The 20,256-nt window shown below is 27.2% G+C and overlaps 1 protein-coding gene across 2 annotated transcripts in view; it reads right to left on the minus strand.

Annotated features, from left to right (window-relative positions):
• LOC129980824 (uncharacterized) overlaps positions 1–20,256 on the minus strand; it is a 46,189-nt gene that overhangs the window by 10,109 nt on the left and 15,824 nt on the right. For both annotated transcript variants that reach the window (XM_056091240.1, XM_056091230.1), the window contains exons 3-4: positions 16,526–16,674; positions 8,811–9,019 (exon numbers count right to left, since the gene is read on the minus strand). In XM_056091240.1, coding sequence (XP_055947215.1) covers positions 8,811–9,019; positions 16,526–16,674 — 358 coding nt within the window. The remainder of the gene's footprint in view (positions 1–8,810; positions 9,020–16,525; positions 16,675–20,256) is intronic.

The raw sequence follows: 20,256 nt of genomic DNA on the forward strand, positions 1-20,256 counted from the left end.
TTATTTGCTGTTATTGGTGAAGGAGTGTCATAAGAATGGCAAGAGCTATATGTTTAAAATTAAAAAAAAAAAAAAAAAACTAGTAGAGAGTTAAGCTAAACTAATGTATATTTAAGTTATAAGTATGTTTTGAGTTTTGTCTCTTTTAAAAATGCACGATGAATTGTTGTTTTAAATAGCTAACATTCATTAAATGCTACACAAAGCAAAATTGCAATAATTTGATAAAGTTTTAATTGATTGCGTCCTACTCATTATTGTGTTTGCTTTTCACTTACAGTTGGATTATTTTTTTTGATACATTAACATTAGAATTACCAGATCAAATTGATTCTGGCAGAATTTATGTCTATATTGTTACTTGGTAGTTCTAGAGTTAATCTTGGTTAGTTTCAAGTTATTCTTTCAATATATTATTTGCATTAGATATTTACTAAGGTACTTTTGAACGCCCTTCTTTTTATTTTTGATAAAGGAAGAACAGAAAGATCATTGTTTTCTTCTATTGTGGATATTCTCTTATGAAGTAGAGTACCGTGTACAAAAAAATTTGACCATTTACTAGAATAAGTCATATTTGACAATATTCTTAAAATACTGCTTATTTTTGAAAACAACAACAACAGCAACAACCAAATGCAAATTAATTTTAACAATTTTTTTCTCTATTTATTCATTGTACACGTTCTATACTAAGATCAAAACTGAAATGCACGGTTACATTAAAAATAAGATTTTTTTAGAAGAATATATTTATTAAAATAAAATAATTATAGAAAAGAATAAATATTTCCTCGAAAATCCACATTTTCATGATAAATCTCTCTTTTTCTTTTTAAATTCATTTAAAATTTTTGAAAAAAAAACTAGTTTGATTTCAATAAAGTTAATTTCAAAATAGCAGAGATTACATTATCAAATGTACCACTTGAACTACTGAAAAATATCATCTCAGATTATTTGGGTTTTAACATATACTGGATGGAAATTAATTTAGTTCTTTCAACTAATTTTAATTGCTTTTTATCAGGCAGTAGATTAAAATTACATGCGCACTCATACATTTGAAAAAATTATAAATATTTCATAGATATACTCTGAAAATCACCCCCCCTCCCCCCCCCAAAAAAAAAGTAAAAAAGTGACTTTCATCCTCAAATAACGCAAAAAATAAGAATATTCTTGGCACTGAACTAAAAGTTTATATCGAAATATTGAACATCCGCAACATAATCAGAAAAAAAAACCTTTATGCGATTTCAAAAAATGGCAATGCACTTTTCTTAACTATCTTGATAAAAATTCCATTTCATAATCTAAAAGCATCCATTTTTATTTTCTTGCATAACCAGCAATAATCAATATTTTCAAATGCAGAATTTGCATTTTATTTCAATCGTTTTATTTCCAACCATCAAAACATTAATTTTAATTATTATCGTTTTTTTGCTCAGATTTTGTTTCTTCCATTTTTCCTATGAAATGCTCCTGCAACTCGCTTTGTTCATTTGACAACTCAAGTATATTCAATGCTTTATTGAAATTTATAAAACACGATGCACACTTTTCCCGATTCTGTATTTAAATTAAGAATTAAAGGAAATCAATTTATTTGGAAATGCAATTTAATTTCAAATCAAATGCTATTGACCAAACAAAGCTTCAAAAACTTTCTTTTGAAAAATCAATAATTTTCATCAGATTAACGCACATCATTTTTTAAAAATTTAGTTCTTTATCTAATATTATTGATTATGGACATTTCTTGAGATAATGGTATTTAAAAATTGGTGTATAAATATTTAAAATAAATATTGGAAATACAAAATTATATTTTTTTCAACAAAAATAAGTTGGAATTCAATTTGAAATAGTATTTGCAATACATAGATTATTTAACGGAAATCGATTTTTGATTTATTTAGCATTTATATTTTTAATTTTTCCTATCTTATATGAAGAAAAAAATTAAGAAATACACTATATGATAGTATATTTTTTAAAAACTTTGCAGTTTTTTGCAAAATAAAGATAATTACCCCTCATTAACAAAAATGTATTCCATTATTCGATAAACTTATTTAATTTTTTAAAGCCAGTGATATTCTCAGGACTTTCGATTATAAATAAAATATCGAATGCATGATCAATAAATTAAAGCATTAATTTTTTTTTTTACTTTATCACACGTGATAGTTGAACAGAAAACTCTTTTACATATAAATTAGTGACAAAAACTATTCCTTAACTAATATACATTGCCATATAATAGTTTTCATGTGAAAAAAAATGGAAGATCAGTATTTTTGGGCTTAGAAACCGAAGAATCTTTAGCGAAATGAGAAAAAAGCTAATGAGGTCTTAAAGGTATTTTGACGTACTTAAGAATGGTATGCGTTGGAGGAATTTCTTCATATTATTTTGTGACATGTATTATTATTTGTGACATATTTCAGATGTTGTTAAATACAAATGAACTTTCATGTTTACTATTAAACCAAATAATATTAATGATATTATTCTCCAAGTTTGAAAGAATTATTTTGAAATTTTTATTTCTCAATAAATGATAGTATAAATGTATTGGAAATTTCTATAATAATGTAGAAAATAAATTATTAGCCGCAGGAATTGTAATGATGTAGATGTATTTGTTATTTTCTTTTTTTAATAACAATTTTTAAACTAGGTGTTTTAAACAAAAATTGAAATGATTAGCATTTATTTAACATATAAACATACGACAGATCTTCAGATATTCATGAAAAGGACGGTAACAATTGTAATAAGTCTTTGGAAAAAAAAATTAAAATAAGCTTACAATGCTATTGGGGCACTTCATCAATTTAAAATATACACATTCTATTTTAAATATAAATATTTTTAGTAAATAGTACGGTTGGTAGAACAAAGTTAGTGTGAATTAAAACAATAAAAAAATTCAATTATCTAGCTTTCTTCAAAAAAAACAAAAAAAAATATTTCTTCAAATTTTGACAAGAATTAATGTATTAAAATTAAAATAGGTCTTGTATTTTTTTAAATACGATTTGAAATTATAATACTCCAAGACTTCAGTTTGGTGTTAAATATTTAAATGTGCTACGTAAGCAATTGTTGCATTGTTATGAAAACAATATTTAGTTTCTTCAAGTGTACCTCCATATCATTTAAAGTATCTAATTTTTTGTATCTATACTCTAAGTTGTTAATCATTAACATTATGCAAAACATTAGCAGGTTGTTTTCCCGCTAAAGACTAGTCTGACTATGGACTTTGGCATCCCCCCTTTTTTTTCAAAACTCGTTGCAGATGAAAAATAATTAATTCCATTGCTTAGTCTGGTAATGATCACGAAAAAAAAAAATTCATTCAAGAATTAAACGCAGTTTTCCCCTCTGAATGGCTGATAATGTATTTGCATCACGAAATAAATTTATTTTTATTTTTTTCAGCTGGAGTTTTTTTTGAAAGAATTGTTTTATTCAATTTTTTTTATACAAATGCAATTTCGATTGAAAAAAAAATATACTCCCGAATGAATGGAAACGATATACTGAAAATAAATTGTTAATTTTTCGGCATCTTTCATAAGCATTTATATTTTTTTACAGGATGAATATTGAATCCTGAACTACTTCTGAAAATAAAAATATTAATCGTTTGGCAAAACAATTTGTCACTTTTTATTTATAGAACACATTTAAGAATTTCTCTTAATATTTCTGCAATTGATAACTTTTTATTTCTTGCAGACTTTCGGTATAAAAATAAAAGTTCATAATTATTTCAAAATTGAAAAATAAAAGAATAATGGCTAAAAGTATACGTAAAAACTTTTTATGTCGCAAATGGATAATGAAGTAAGACATTATTTTCGTCCTTAGATAATGACAGAAATCTACATGAATAAAATTATTTCAAGGTAAATTTTTATTTATGATATATACATTATTGTCAGTATTTATCTTTTATATCTGTAAAAAATGAATGAATATTTTTAACAGTATTTAGTAGTCACTCTGTAAATGTTAATATTAAGTAAATAATTTGTATATTAATCATCAAGGTAACATTTTAAGTACAGTGCCTTTTGATTTGAAAAATTCTACGATCAAGTAGAATATTTAAAATAAAAAAATATTAATTTTTTTTTTTTTTTTTTTTTTTTTTAGAATTTTAAGAACTGGATAACCAGAAAAAAATGTTTTTGAATCAAGAAAATTACTATTTCAAACATTATTTATTTCAAAGATAAAAAAAATTCTTCTTAAGCATTTAATTAAACTTAAGATTTTTATTTAATCCTTTATAAAATCCACGAAACTTTTGATTAATCGAATAATTTTAAAATTTAAGTAAAGTCTTTAGAATAATAAACATGCGAGAGTTAAAAACACACTGTAAAATGATTTTAAGAGGAAAATTTAATTCAGAAAGCTATATAAAATTTAATTTTAAGAAATTTGAAATTTATAATGATAAATTCTTAGCAAACACAATTATTACTATTTATTAAAGAACTTTTTTTATATTTTTTTAGAATTATAATATTTAAACTTCATTACTACTTTATTTAGGCATTATATTATGTTGAATACAAAATTTTATTTGAAAAACGTTCGAAAATAATTATATTTTTGAATATTTAAATTGTAAAGTTTAAAGAAATTGAACAAAGGACATTTTTTTGGCTAAAAAGTGGTAGAAAAAATCTATTTCAAATATCTATCAAATGATTTTTTTAAAATATTGCAAATAGCTTAATAAATATATTATCTAGTTCCTGAACTAGAAAAACCAAGTTGTATTTCTATCCATTCTTTAAATATTAGGGTTCGACTGATAAATAACACGAAATTTTCAGTTTTTTTCATACTGTGGAACACTAAAACCGTTATAAAATATTTCTAAATGAAAAGATTATTTATTAATGCAGTAACTGCATTCAGAACAGAATGAGAAATTTTTGTACCAAATTTAAACAAACAAAGAAAAAAAAAGCACTAAATTTTAATTTTTGAGGGTTTTTTTTTTCAAATCTATCAAATTCTAATCTATCGAAGATTAAAATTTGTGAAAATAGCATTTAATGATGTAAAATAGCTTTAATATGTATTTAAATTCAAATATAAAAATTTCGGGTACTTTCCTAAAAATTGAATTAAAAACCAAATTCTAATGGTTTTGTAAAGAAACCTGTTCAAAAATTAAGAATATTAAATAAAAAAAAAATCATAATTTCTCAAAAAAATCGACTTTTTTACGTTGGCACTTACCTTAAAAAAATTTTTAGCATTTATTATTAACAGCTGGTTTGAGTAGATTAAATGTATAGCGACGTAAATCTTTTTTTAAAAGAAGAACATTTAATTTAACTCTCATATAACTAACTCGCCCAACTCGGCCTATAGCAATAAATCGAATTTGGTCGAACCGGTCTTTGTTTCAAGCGAGGATGTAGGATGTATCAGTAAAGATGTTCTCTAGGGAGAAACGACGATTATTTATACTTCAGTTACTGACACTGTTGTGGACTTTCTACCACACATGATGATAGTAAGGCATACAAGAAGCGAGCTATTTAAATTGTCCACTATATATAGATATAAAAAAAGATTCATATGTATCTGCATTCAAGTTTTGATTACTTTCAAGAGTTAGAGCGTTAAAATTGCAGCTTTTGCACAAATTCAAATCAATTCGGATCTATGTAAATGTGGATTCAGATGGTATTCTCAAAATGAACTGATAACTATATTGTTATTTAAAAATGACAACATTGCGACATGTTTATTTCAGAATTTATTACAGTATACAGAGTGATTCAAAACTTATCGATCAAATTTTGTGGGGAGGTAGGAAATATCTCAGGAAATCGATTTCACATAGGAAAGTATGTCCGCAAAGTTCATCTGCAAGGACAAAATGGGCCAGTGAAGTGAACACAAGGAAACAGTAAAGTTAAGTGGTAACAAATGTGACCATTATTCCAACAAAGTAAAGTGCATTCGTTACCAGTAGGTGCTCACAATCGCACTCATTTACACGAACACGGAATTCACTGCACCATTGCACCGACCACCGAACATTTTCAAAAGCGCTTGGCATATCACGGACAAAGCCTGTTGCATATTCGCCGATATATATGGTACGGAGCTCCAAACCATAGTGATTATGGAGCTCCAAACCATAGTGATTATGGAGCTCCAAACCATAGTGATTATGGAGCTCCAAACCATAGCACAATTATTGTGCGTGATTACCTGAACCGAATATTCGGAGCTCAATGATCGGCAGATGTGAACCGATCACTTGGCCACCCAAATCACCTGATTTATCACCAATGGATTACTTTTTGTGCTGGACCATGAAAGACCATGCGTATGAGACCCCCGTCGATAGTGAAATGGACCTTGTTGTACGAATAATGATTGCCGCAGGCTTTGTCCTTCATATGCCAGGTGCTTTTGAAAATGTACGGCAGTCAATGCAACTTCGCTGTGAATCCTGTGTTCGTGTAAATGGTCGCAATGTTTAGCCTTTATTGTGAACCCGTACTTTACCTTGCTGGAATAAAAGTCACATTCGTTACCACTAAACTGTATTGTTTCGTTGTGTTCACTTTACTTGTCTATTTTGTCCATGCAGATGAACTTTGCGGCCATACTTTTTTATTTGAAATCAATTTCCTAACGTATTCCCTATTAACCCACGAAATTTGAACGATAAGCTTTGAATCACCCTGTATGTTAAATTATACTAATTTTTGAAAATCGAAGAAAATGGAACCAACATTGCTTTCAGCCGTCCATTTAAAATATTCATAAGAAGTTCCAAATGAGAATCGTTAAACAACTAACAGTTTTAAAATTATTATTATTATTTTTGAAGAAATATAACTTTTAAGAAGATTAAAATGTAAGAAGACCCTGAAGTCGTATACAATAAACAACAAAAGAATCTATATGCATGTTATACATAATCTGCATTATCTATTAAAATCAAGATTATAACATTCATTTTATAAGATTTTTTTCGTTTCATTATAATTCCACAAATTAAATTTTTGACTTTTCTGAGATTTTCGTTTAAAATGATAAAAGATTAATGATCCGTTGCTTCTAGGTCTCCGTTGCTTTTAAATTAAATAAAAACAACAACAATAACAGATTTTTTTAATTGGATATTTTTGAAATATTTCATTGAACTTGATAGTAAAAGCTAGATTTATATGTACGAGATTAATTAAATAAATAATCTTTTAAATTAAATAAAAACAACAACAATAACAGATTTTTTTAATTGGATATTTTTGAAATATTTCATTGAACTTGATAGTAAAAGCTAGATTTATATGTACGAGATTAATTAAATAAATAATCTTTTAAATTAAATAAAAACAACAACAATAACAGATTTTTTTAATTGGATATTTTTGAAATATTTCATTGAACTTGATAGTAAAAGCTAGATTTATATGTACGAGATTAATTAAATAAATAATCTTTTAAATTAAATAAAAACAACAACAATAACAGATTTTTTTAATTGGATATTTTTGAAATATTTCATTGAACTTGATAGTAAAAGCTAGATTTATATGTACGAGATTAATTAAATAAATAATCTTTTAAATTAAATAAAAACAACAACAATAACAGATTTTTTTAATTGGATATTTTTGAAATATTTCATTGAACTTGATAGTAAAAGCTAGATTTATATGTACGAGATTAATTAAATAAATAATCTTTTAAATTAAATAAAAACAACAACAATAACAGATTTTTTTAATTGGATATTTTTGAAATATTTCATTGAACTTGATAGTAAAAGCTAGATTTATATGTACGAGATGAAGCATCTAGTTGAAAATATTTTGCAGATAAAGAAGAAAAAAGTACATCTTAAAAAGACTAGAAATTTATTTCAAAGAAATTTGAAAAATAAAATTAGTTGAAATTAAACAGATAAAAATTTAGTTGTAAGCATAGGAAAGATAAAACAAGGAGAAAATATACCTTAACTTCTATTTTAAAAATATATGGATCTAGACAGGAAAAATATACCTAATAAGATTAAGTTTTCATTCCAAAAATACTATACTAATCTAGATAGAGAAAAATACTTCTAAAGAAGATTGGATACTTATTTGAAAAAAAAAAAAAAAAAAAAAAACTAGAAGAAAATATTCTTAAAGAAGACATGATAGTTCTATGCGATGGATAAGTGAAATCAAGAAAAAATATGTCTAAATAAGATCAAATATTGGTGCGAAAATATTAAATAGATCTAGAAAGTGAAAGATATATTTAAAGAAGATGAATATTTTAGTAGAAAAAAATTTGATAAATATTGTAATATCAGGTGAAAATAATTCTAAAGAAAGTATACAATTAAATCTAAACGATGGATAGATTAAACTAGGCGAAAATATGCTTAAATTAAGATTGAACTTTTAATTTTAATTATCAGATATATAAAGTATGGTGAAAAATAAATCCAAAGAATTCTTAACACCTTATTGAAGATATTTAATATATAAATCTAAACCGAAATATAAAAGATGACTAAATATTTAGGTAAAAATAGAAATTGGATATATAAATCTAAGCAAAGATTTAAAAAGAAACTAACCATCTAGCTAGAAATAGATATTTGTTATATAAATCTAAGCAAAAATTTAAAAAGGAGATTAAACATTTAGTTAAAATTAGATACTGGAAGAATAACTTTTATCCTTAATGGATCCTATAAAATACAGAGAAAAAATAAGAATAGGATCTTAAGAATCATCGGATCTTACCGCACAATGTAACGATTAAAGGACTCTCTTCCGTGGGCCCATCGTAGACTTTGACGTAATCAAATGGACACTCCGAAGGTTCTTTTGTCACTGGACGAGGAAAACAGAGCAGCAAATTGTCACATCTGAGACCATCCACGTCGAAAGCGTTCATATCCAAAGCTACTACACTTCGACTCACAACCAAATTGTAGCGGCAGCGCAGATTCCTGAAAAACAAAGACGAATATCTGAAATAATCTCCAAAGAACCAAAATTTTTTTTATATTCTGTAAAACAGTTTCCCTTAACATAAATCTTCTTTTAACTTATCGAAATCTTGCTATCAACTGTGGCGAATTGTGATGAGCGAGGATAGAACCTGGGACCTTGTGGACCAGTAACATGACCACGATACAAAAGCAATTGCTCGGGTAGCGTAGCTGTTAACTTACTTATAAGCTATTCACCACACAACCAACGGTAGAGGTCACCTCAAAACTTTTTCGTACATTCTCTAATAAAAATGTTATCCCACAGAATGTCGTGCATAGCATAGGCATACAATAGTTACGAAATATTAATATTTGGCTTGAATTTAGTATAGTTGCTGGATCTAGGCGAGTTATTTGGCGATTAATCATTGGCTTGCGGCTAATAATATCCAAAAATCGAATTTGTGTTTTAGATGTGTTTTTCAAAACCGACTGAAACAAAGATTTTGACACATATCTTTACTTCTAGTCACAAAATACCTTGCCTCATTTGATATATTTAAGTTATGGCTTTTTTGAATTACCGCGTTTACATGTTTCTGAAAGTACAGACCGACAGACGGCCAACTGCTTGTTGCATGGAATTTTATATACCTAGCTCTCTTTGTTTTGTAATTATCGTGTTAATTTATATTTGAGCTGACTGGCTTAAAAGATTTCACTTAAAATTTGATAGATTTTTAAAAATTTTATATAAAGGCTATGTACCAAATTTTATCCGCTTAGATCAAAGCGGAGTTTTTAGTTATCTTTGTCATAGACAGATGGCCATTTTCTAAAAATGTGTTTTTCCAACTCAGGAAAGTATAAATCTTGTAGATTCGAGAAAGTCTCGATTTCGAATTTTGACAATACTTTCTCTGTATTAGGTTATCAGAAAGTGAAAATACCGTATGGCACTATCAAGAATATCATTATAATATAATTTTTTTCCGTAGATGTCTATATAGTTTAATCCTTTGGCCCGTAATAGATATATATGTCCAAGACATAAGTCCTCATTCCCTATTGGGTAAAGAAATCCTACATGACATGAGTATTGGTAAAAAAGAGTATGAGTATTGTATTATATTGAGTATTGTATTGTATTGTATGAGTATTATAAGAGCATGAGTATTGGTATTGGTTTTTACATGAGAATTGGTAAAAAAACCTTATTTTTATAAGGGGTTTAAAATTTTAACTCTGAAAAAGTCGGGTCGAAAAGCTCAAGATATGGTAATATATGACATAGGTAAGGATCTGTAATATAAGTTTATCAATAATTGTCAACCTGTTCTAAAAATTCTCTCAGTTAATAGATGGAATTTAAATTCACAGCTTAAAGACAAATTACTTTTTCTGTTTCTGATCTTGAATTTCAGATTTCAAGAAGAAGATTTTTTTTCCTTCTGAATTAATTTTTTTTAAATTTTAGAACCACGGAAATTTTGTGTTCTTCATATTAATCTAACAAAATGCAGATTTAGTGGATTTTCCTTTTTTTCGTACAGTTTTTTATTTACTATGATAGGCACAAAAGGATGAATGATTGTGTATTTAAGTTATAAATTTTAGAATTACAATTTAGAAAAATATTTTAATGTTATTTCTTTTCTAATTTTAAAAAGAATAATTAATCTTTTAAAAGAAAAGTGTTTTTGTTTACCATCTTCATCAAAGATTGTAGAATAATTTTAATACTTTTCCTTCATTTACTTTGAAGAATAAAGTTAATGGAAAGTTTTTTTTTTTTGCTGTAAAATCTCATAATTACGAAAGCTGAATTTTAATTTCTGTCATAAAATATGAATTAAACTACATAATTAATATTCATGAATACTTTTTTCTTTATGAAAGAGAAGAAGAATTTTAGCAAAATATGATTATGATTGTTCATTACCATAATAAATGACGGACAAAATTTCAATATTTTTCCTTTTTTGGGAAGACATCTTGATTTCTAAATAGTATTTTAATAAGTTGTTTTCAAAATGAAATTCCCTCAAAAGCTGAATAATAAGTGATGAAAAGTGATCCCTTGTATTTCTTTACTTTGTTCCTCTTGAAGTTATAAAGTAAACATAATAGAACTACTTCAAAAGAAATGAAGATTAGAGCATATATAAAGAATGAAAAGAATAGAATAATATTCATTCTTGAAGCGCATTTCCTCTACATTTTTGGAACTCATCTTAAAAGTTCATTAAAATCGAGCAAATCAGATTTGAATTTTTATTTCTTTTTTTAAAAACAAGCAGTTAAAATAACCTCTTAATAAAACTGAAAGAGAAATAACGCCTTTAAAACATCGAATTTATGATAAATTTGTGTTTGTTACGCTAAATTTATAGATTTGACTGATTTCTATTTTGAGATAGCTGATTTCAGAAGTTTGTGCTTGTTTAAATATAAAGAATTTAATTACTCAAAATATTGATCCAATTCAGTTATGTTACTTCTTAGCACAGTTGGTTCTATCGTATGAAGGATAGTTTTAAGGACATTTATGTATTAATTATTATTAAATTATGTATGTATTAATTTTTTATTAAATATTTCCAACCAGTATATTTTAAAAGTAAATGGAACCATAGTTAAATATCCAATCAACGAATAGGAATCTGATAAATTGCTATTATTTTCATCTCAGACGTTCTATTTTCGTGCATCTTTTTTTATTGATAATTTGACAGATATCGTTTGCAGTATGTTTTGTTTTTTGTTGATTTCGACATTGAGAGATTGGTTAACAAGTCATAAAAAATTTCCATTTTAACAAAAATTTCAATTGCTTAAAAAGATAAATAATAATCAGAGAGTAAGATTTTAACTCACACTAAATTCACTAATTCTCAAGTTTCCCCATTTTCATTCACAAGTTTTTCAACAAAAAAAGCAATTGATAATTTTTTTTTACGATTCGAATTTAATATTTAGGAATCTCATTACGTGATTCCAGAAATACATAATACGGTTAGAGATACGTGATAGGGTAAAAAGAAAAACCATGCTTAATTGCTTCCAAATGCGACTACATTTCCCAAAACTAATTTGGTCACGGAAACCCTGAAATTGTGAATGCTATTAAAGGGATTCGTGAATTTAGTGTACCAAATCGGAAGGAAGCAACTTTCGTTTCCAAGCAACAAATCAAATAATTGCGTGTAAAAATAGCTTATCCGGATTCATCCGGATCTCTTTTTTTTATGAGGGAAAATACTTATTTTTTTAGGTTTACGGCTTCTTCGCCCAAAATTCATTAGAAAGGAACTAAATAATTCACTTTTTCTATTTATCACGAGTCTTATTTTAATCGAAATGAAATCTTCGCGAAGATTTTATGCAAGCACTCTAGAATAATGAAGATAATGAAAGGAAATAAAAATAATATGATTCAAGGATACAGGATTTCCTTTCCTTTTCGAAAATGAAGGAAAAAACACAGTCAGTTTCATCGATCAAGAATATTCTTTTGCACTAAAAGAAAATATTCTGATCATGAACATGGGCAAAAAGATGTGAGATTTGATACAATTTTGTTAGAAGAAACATTTTTGCATCAATTATTGAGAAATACACATGTCACATGGAAGTGGAGATTTGATCAAATCCTTGGGGTAGATGATCAATTAACGGAAGATGTTAGCATTACAACTCTGTGGTGTGATTTCCCTACATAAAGCAAGTGATTTGATCAAATCCCAAACAGAGATGATCAGTTCATGGAAGAAGTTAGAATTACACCTCTGCGGGGTGATTTCTCAAAAGAAAGTAAGTGATTTGATCAACTCTCTAAGGTAGAGGATCAGTTCACGGAAGATGTTAACATAACAACTCTGTGGTGTGATTTCCCTACAGAAAGCAAGTGATTTGATCAAGTCACTAACGTATATGATCAGTTCAGTAGAAGTTAGAATAGCAACTCTGCGGGGGGATTTCTCAAAAGAAAGTAAGTGATTTGATCAAATCTCGAAGGCAGATGATCAATTCACGGAAGATGTTAACATAACAACTCAGCGGGGTGATTTCCCTACAGAAAGAAGTGAGTGAAAGCAAGCAAATCCCTAACGGAGATGATCAGTTCATGGAAGAAGTTAAAATAGCAACTCTGTGGGGTGATTTCTCAAAAGAAAGTGAGTGATTTGATCAAATCTCTAAGGTAGATGATCAATTCACAGAAGATGTTAAAATAACAACTCCGTGTGATTAATTTTCTAAAATTCACTTTCTTTCTTTGGGAATTTCCTTCACTTCATGTTCTAAAATTCACTTACTTTCTTTGGGAAATTAATCACACGGAGTTGTTATTTTAACATCTTCTGTGAATTGATCCTCTACATTAGAGATTTGATCAAATCATTCACTTTCTTTTGAGAAATCACCCCACAAAGTTGCTATTTTAACTTCTTCCATGAACTGATCATCTACCACAGGGATTTGATAAAATCTCCATTTATGTTATTTCTCTTGACACACACATAAAAAAAACTATTGCATATTAATGCAATAATTTTTTTACATATATAAAAAATTCAGTATTTAGATTCTTTTTATGCAAATATATGTTTTCGCCATTTGTAAAATAGTCAAATCATTGATCGTAATTATACAAGTATAACCAGTAATGCCAAAAGAGGTTCTTGCTAAAGAGATCATTAAAATTTTGGGATATTTCATTTAACCTTCTAGCCGGCGCGTTTATGTGAGAGATACATTAGAGAAGAATTTCGTTTTATTATTTTTGACTATTCTTGCTATTCAGATACACTGGAGAAGAATTTCATTTTTTATCTTCATCGTAGAATTCTACGAAAACATGACTTTGACTGCTCTTGCATCTTGCAAATTATAAACAAGGCATTGCTAATGATTTCATTTATAATTTGGGGATATTTCAATCAATCTTTCAGCTGGTACGCGTATGTGAGAGATACACTAGAGAAGAATTTCGTTTTTTATCTTCATCGTAGAATTCTACGAAAGCATGACTTTGACTGCTCTTGCATCTTGCAAATTATAAACAAGGCATTGCTAATGATTTCATTTATAATTTGGGGATATTTCAATCAATCTTTCAGCTGGTACGCGTATGTGAGAGATACACTAGAGAAGAATTTCATTTTTTATCTTCATCGTAGAATTCTACGAAAGCATGACTTTGACTGCTCTTGCATCTTGCAAATTATAAACAAGGCATTGCTAATGATTTCATTTATAATTTGGGGATATTTCAATCAATCTTTCAGCTGGTACGCGTATGTGAGAGATACACTAGAGAAGAATTTCGTTTTTTATCTTTTCATCGTAAAGTTCTTGAAAGCATGACTTTGACTATTTTTCTTCCGACGAATTTTTAGTCCAATTTTGGGATTCAAGGCGTTAATAAAACTCTGTGAATCTGCTATTTGCATTCTTGAGGTATATATTACTGATGATATGTGTTTTTCCTGTATCTTCTTTTCTTTCTTATTTCAAAAAAATAATATAGCTACAATCAAAAGCTACATTATTCATTCGATAACCAATAAAGAAAATCTACTTAAAAGGAAATGTCCACGACTTCTGTTGAACGCCCTTTAAAAAATACTTGAGCGAATCTCTTTACAAAGCGTGATAGCTTAAAGTGTGGAAAAGAGGAAAAAAATAGATTTGAGAAAATGAATGATGCATTATTAATTAAAAAAAGCAATGCAGACCTGCCAAAACGACAAGCACGATAGAATCACAAAGTTTAGCTGAGAGATTTTACAGAAATTTATAGATTTGGAAAATTCTAAGAGTATTGTTTTGGACCATAAGGAAGCTATGAAGTGAATATGCAACTGACATCTTCCGTTTTATTTCTAAATTTCAATTGGTGTTTTATTTCCATATTGTTTAGAAATATTAGTATAACAAAAGCAAATATTTCAATTAGAATATGGTCAATTTCTTTTATATTATTTTCAGGTCAATCAACAAATTCCTTCATTTAATATTGTTTTTGATTTTATGATTAAATCGTTTGCTTCTCTTTTTAAATAAAAATGGATTAAAACAATTGTGCTTATTAACCAAAACCTAAATTTAATAATTAATCTCTTGAAAATATATTCTCTAAGAGTGCGTGACTTTTTGTTTGTTGGTTTCATTTTGCCAGAGTATCTGCACTGTGTTTAATTTATCTCGAAAATGAAAAGGATTTAGTGTGTAAGTGTTTAATACTTTATCTTTGCCTTAAATCGTTTGTGTATTCTTTTCAGAGAGATATTTTAAAACAACTTATTCACAGAAATTCTCTCCGGATAGGCCCTTATATCTCTATAGTAATGTGAAAGTATTTAATTTTAGGAGAGAGGTCAAGAACATCTTTTGAACACATAATATAACAAAAACAACCTTTTTGCAAGTTCTCGTAATAATAAGCTTTGGTTGTAAATTCTGGCTTCATAAGTTCGAAATAAAATACTTAATCCAAATTCTATTACATAGCATCACATACTTAAGACCTAATAAATATAAATGCTGTTTCTTTATCATATAAGGATTATCAATCGATCAGAAACAATAACTATAAAAAATAATTTAATTCATTTATTTTACCCAAAAACGATACGCGAATAAAATCTGCGAAATAGTAATCGATTAAAACTCATTACTTATATACATTGCTGCATAAAGCAGAATAGCTAGCAATCGCCGTGGCTCTGTTGGCAGAGCATCGCATTTAAAATTGGTTGGCCCGTGGTTTGAATTCCGTCCACGATTGGATCCCACAATCCAAACAATGGAATTTTTTTACTTAAATTTTAATCTATTGTTTATCTAAGTTCTGGTAGGTTCTAGATCTTTCCTGAATATTCAAACTGGATTGTTCTCGAATATTCTATATATGTATAAAAGCTAAGCCCAATCAGTGAGGTTAAGTTCTCAGTGTCGTGCTGTTGTGTGTTGCTTCGTTCTAATTAGTCTAATTGTTTGATTAAACCAACGGCGCAGTTCTTTACAACATCTTCATTGTAAACAGGATGATAAATTTAAATTAGACTAATAATATTATTGAAAAGAAGGTAATTTTGATTAGATTACAATAAGTTCAAATGATTATATCATCGTTTTTGCACCCTTTAAGTGTTTACGCCATTCTTAGTAAAAAAATGACAAAGCCTTAAGTCTTCATTAATTTCTACTATAACACAAAAAAATCATATTTTATGAATTAATTAATTTGTATTACTAAATTACTTTTAATACTAAAATTATTGGCATATTTAATTAATTTGTTATGAATCCTTAAAATATTAACAGTTTATATTATACCTGCATAAAGTGTAAAAGCACTTTTATGAAACACTATATATGGAATGTTATACCATCAATAATTTAACAAGAACATTTGAAATCCGAAATCTTCCGAATCGAAAAATAAAAATGTATGCTTATGTGAAACGAATGAAAAATTAATTTTCAAATTTAATGACAAAATACCAAGAACAATACCTGGGATAAATTCCAGGAAATCCAGGAGACTGAACAAAGCATCTGGTAGGGGCACAGCCATGAAAGGTTCGGTCACAGTATGATCCGGGCACGGGCGTACCTCTACGATGCGGATACAGTTGGGCATATTGACCATAACGGGCATGTACCTGGAAATAGTAAAAATTATATATATATATATATATATATATATATATATATATATATATATATATATATATATATATATATATATAATGCTTTTCGGATCCTGTCGACTAAATAATACGTAACATTATTATGGTTTAAGTAGAATGGAGGTTCGAAGCAGTGAAGAGACTTTGTATTTTTAATTTCGTTTTAATATCCATTTCCGGAAAGCATAATTATGAATAAGAAGATACAGCGCGGCACAAACACAGAAGTAAGAAAGGGACGAACAAATGATCACTAGTCTTATATAACATTGGATTTCTGACCACGCGCCAAGGGAATTCTTATGTTGACCTTGAGAAGAGTAACGGAAGTATCACTTTCATTTGATACGTAGTACTGATGGCGCATTATTTTTACAGAGAAATTAATTAAACCGAAAGTGGAATTGGATATAAGAGAATATTTTAGAATGAAGTTACGATGGGGAAAATTAAGGTAAAGTTTTGGAAATTAATTTGGATTAAATTAAGAGTTTAAAATATCATTACACATATATATATATATCGAAATTTCTATATTTTAATGTATAAACTTAAATCATAAAATGATTTTTTAAAAATAATTTTTCAAAGATGATGATATCGTGTTCTAATATTAAATATTAAAGAACGCTTCTATATTTAAGAGAATCAACCTATTAGCAACAATTATCCTAGTGCTGTCAATTAATTCCTTAAAACAACAATTCACATATACACTCTGAATGAAAATAACGAAATAGATGATAATTAGTTTTGGCTTCTAGTCGCTAGACATCACTTTCAATAAAAGTTCTTTCATTTAGGATAACAAAGCGAAGAGTTCCTGTCGTAAATAGTTTGCATTCGTGATATTTTGTTTACATAATGGAAAAGCTAATTAACTGTTTAATGACTGTTTGTTTCAATTAGATCAGAAGCATTCTGAAAGTTCTTATAATTGGAATTAAACTGTTGACATTACATTAAGAATCACTACAGAAATATTGGTTGATTGATAGTAAATTTTTGTGTTGGATTCCATTTGTTTCTAATAATTTTAATTTATTCGCAACCTCATGAATCTGATATTTACAATAGAATTGCCTAAGATTAAAATTTCAATACCACCAAATAAATTGTTGAATTAATAATTCATTATTTCATCTTCTAAGTCAGGAAATATTCTCATTTCGAATACATATAAGCCTGGACAGCAATTGCTAACAGCCACTTTCATTCTTTGTCCTTTTAACCCTTTAAAGGGCCATTTTTTTCTAGTCATATTATGTTAAAATATTTTTAGGCTTGAAATTAGAATAAGAAAAGGGATTCATTTTGCTTATTAGATAAATTTAATTTGATTAATTAATTAATTTGGTTAATTAATAATTAAGTAACAAATCAAGACACATCATTTTATGTGAGATAAAGAACTGAAGCCTCTAAGTTTCTGACTTACTAAAAAAAATTGTCAGAACTTTTGCCAACCTACATAATTTCATACAAAGATTGATAAATTTGGTGGTAAACATACTTCCCAGGGCCTTAGAAAGGGTTAACGAAAGGTAGATTGCTTCAGTTCCTTTTATAGTTCTACAGCATATCTTAAAAATAGTCATAAGGATAGAAATTTCTCTTTAACTACCAATAAGAATAAAAGATGGGACAACAGAAAATTTTATTACTTATTAAAATATCAATCCTTTTTTACTAAGATTAATACATATATTTTTAATCAATGGGCAAAAAATGCACACTGGCCTGATAAGTAAATGACAAATTTGTTAACTTCATTAGTAAGATTCTTCATACTGTTGAATCTTTCTCGAATTTTTGTTCCTAAGTATTTAAGGGAATATAAAATCTTTATATTTAACATGAATAATATGTTTTAAAATGTATTTTTTTTTTATTTAAGTGCGTATTAAGATTGGAATGTTAATTTTAAAAATAAAATTTATTACCAAAGATGTATAATATAGACAAATAATATAGAAAACTGTACTAAAAGTTTATTTTTAATAGTAGAATTTAGAAAGAAAAAGTCGTTACATGTAAAACATTAAATATTAACTTTATTATTCTGTTCATTTTATGAAACACTTTTGAATCATATCATTAATTTCTATTTTAGATAAATTAATTTTTTGATAGATATTAAAAAAATTATTCTAAAATATCCCCAAAAAATAGCTTTATTGATATCACATCTTGCTTTCTAAAGCTTAAATTTGATTAAAGTTTTCGAAACGCGACGTTTGATTAACGTTTCGAAACGCAAAATATTTCGGGAATCAAAATTTAATCTGTCACTGACAGGTTTCTCACATTTTTTTATTAGTTTAAGACATCAACAAAACTAACTAAAATGTAGTTCCACATTATTTATCAATCATACCTCATTCCTAAGCAACAGAATTTAATTTAGATGCCGGCAAATCTTTTAAAATCCTTGAATTTAATAAATGTTGGCTCTGGCATTAGCTTTGAAAAAAAAATGCACGATATTAAAATGTGATTTATCGTCGGAAAGAAGCAGTTGCGATGAAATGATTTTTATAAAACTGATGTTGCTAAAGCTTTACATTTCTCATAACGCATTGGTGCTGCCAAAATGCTTTTCTTTATATTAAATTTAAGACCTGTTTTGTTTAGGAAATAGATTTAATGTACAAGGTTTGGGATGATGAACAACCATTCATAAAAGTCATATTAAAAATTTCCTCGAATATTTCTTTATTTTAGAAAGTGAAATATATGATTAATAATTAAATGATAAGAAAGAAATTATGGATATAAAAAGTGCAGCACATAAAATTTATTAATTTAACCACTATTAATCCTTATTTTAAGCTATTAGCTGACAAGAAACTTATGCAAATCCTTATGGAAACAGACTTATAATTAATTAGCATGTTTATTTAAAAGTAAAGGGCTTAAAATTTTGGAATCTTTTAAAGGACTTGAAAAACTCTTCTAAATAAAGTAATGCTTCCTTTTGCATTCAAAACGCAAAATATGTCAATCTTATAAGTGCAAAGATAAACGAAAGAATAATAAATCATATAATGGACAGATTATTATCTCCAGACATATTTAAATCTTCTCTCATTTCCATAAATTGGGCTTTAAGGGGAACATTGATTTAACAAAAAATAGTTGTAATATTAGCTGAACAATAGGTCAAGTTTTGAAAAGAATATACTCAAAAATAAAATTCGTAATTTTTGATGCAATGTTTAAATAAGTAATAGAAATAATAAATATAATTAAGTCACGAGAACTAGAAAAAGACAAAAGCTGCAGGATATTACTGATTGTTACACTATAAAAGAATGCAAATTTTGAAATATAAAGAATATATGTAGTTCAGAAAAGAAAATATATTTAAAAAATGTTTTTTTATGAGTAAGAGTTTACTTTCCATAAACTAAAACAGATATTGTACAAATTGTATCATATATAACATTGTACATGTTATGGCTCTATAATAATATGTTATGAATGCTGAAATATTACATGCGCAGTGAAAAGATATCCTTCATGTTCTTATTTATTTGAAAAGATAAAATATTG

The sequence above is a fragment of the Argiope bruennichi genome, chromosome 1 (assembly GCF_947563725.1).
Source record: "Argiope bruennichi chromosome 1, qqArgBrue1.1, whole genome shotgun sequence".
Lineage (NCBI taxonomy): Eukaryota > Metazoa > Arthropoda > Arachnida > Araneae > Araneidae > Argiope > Argiope bruennichi.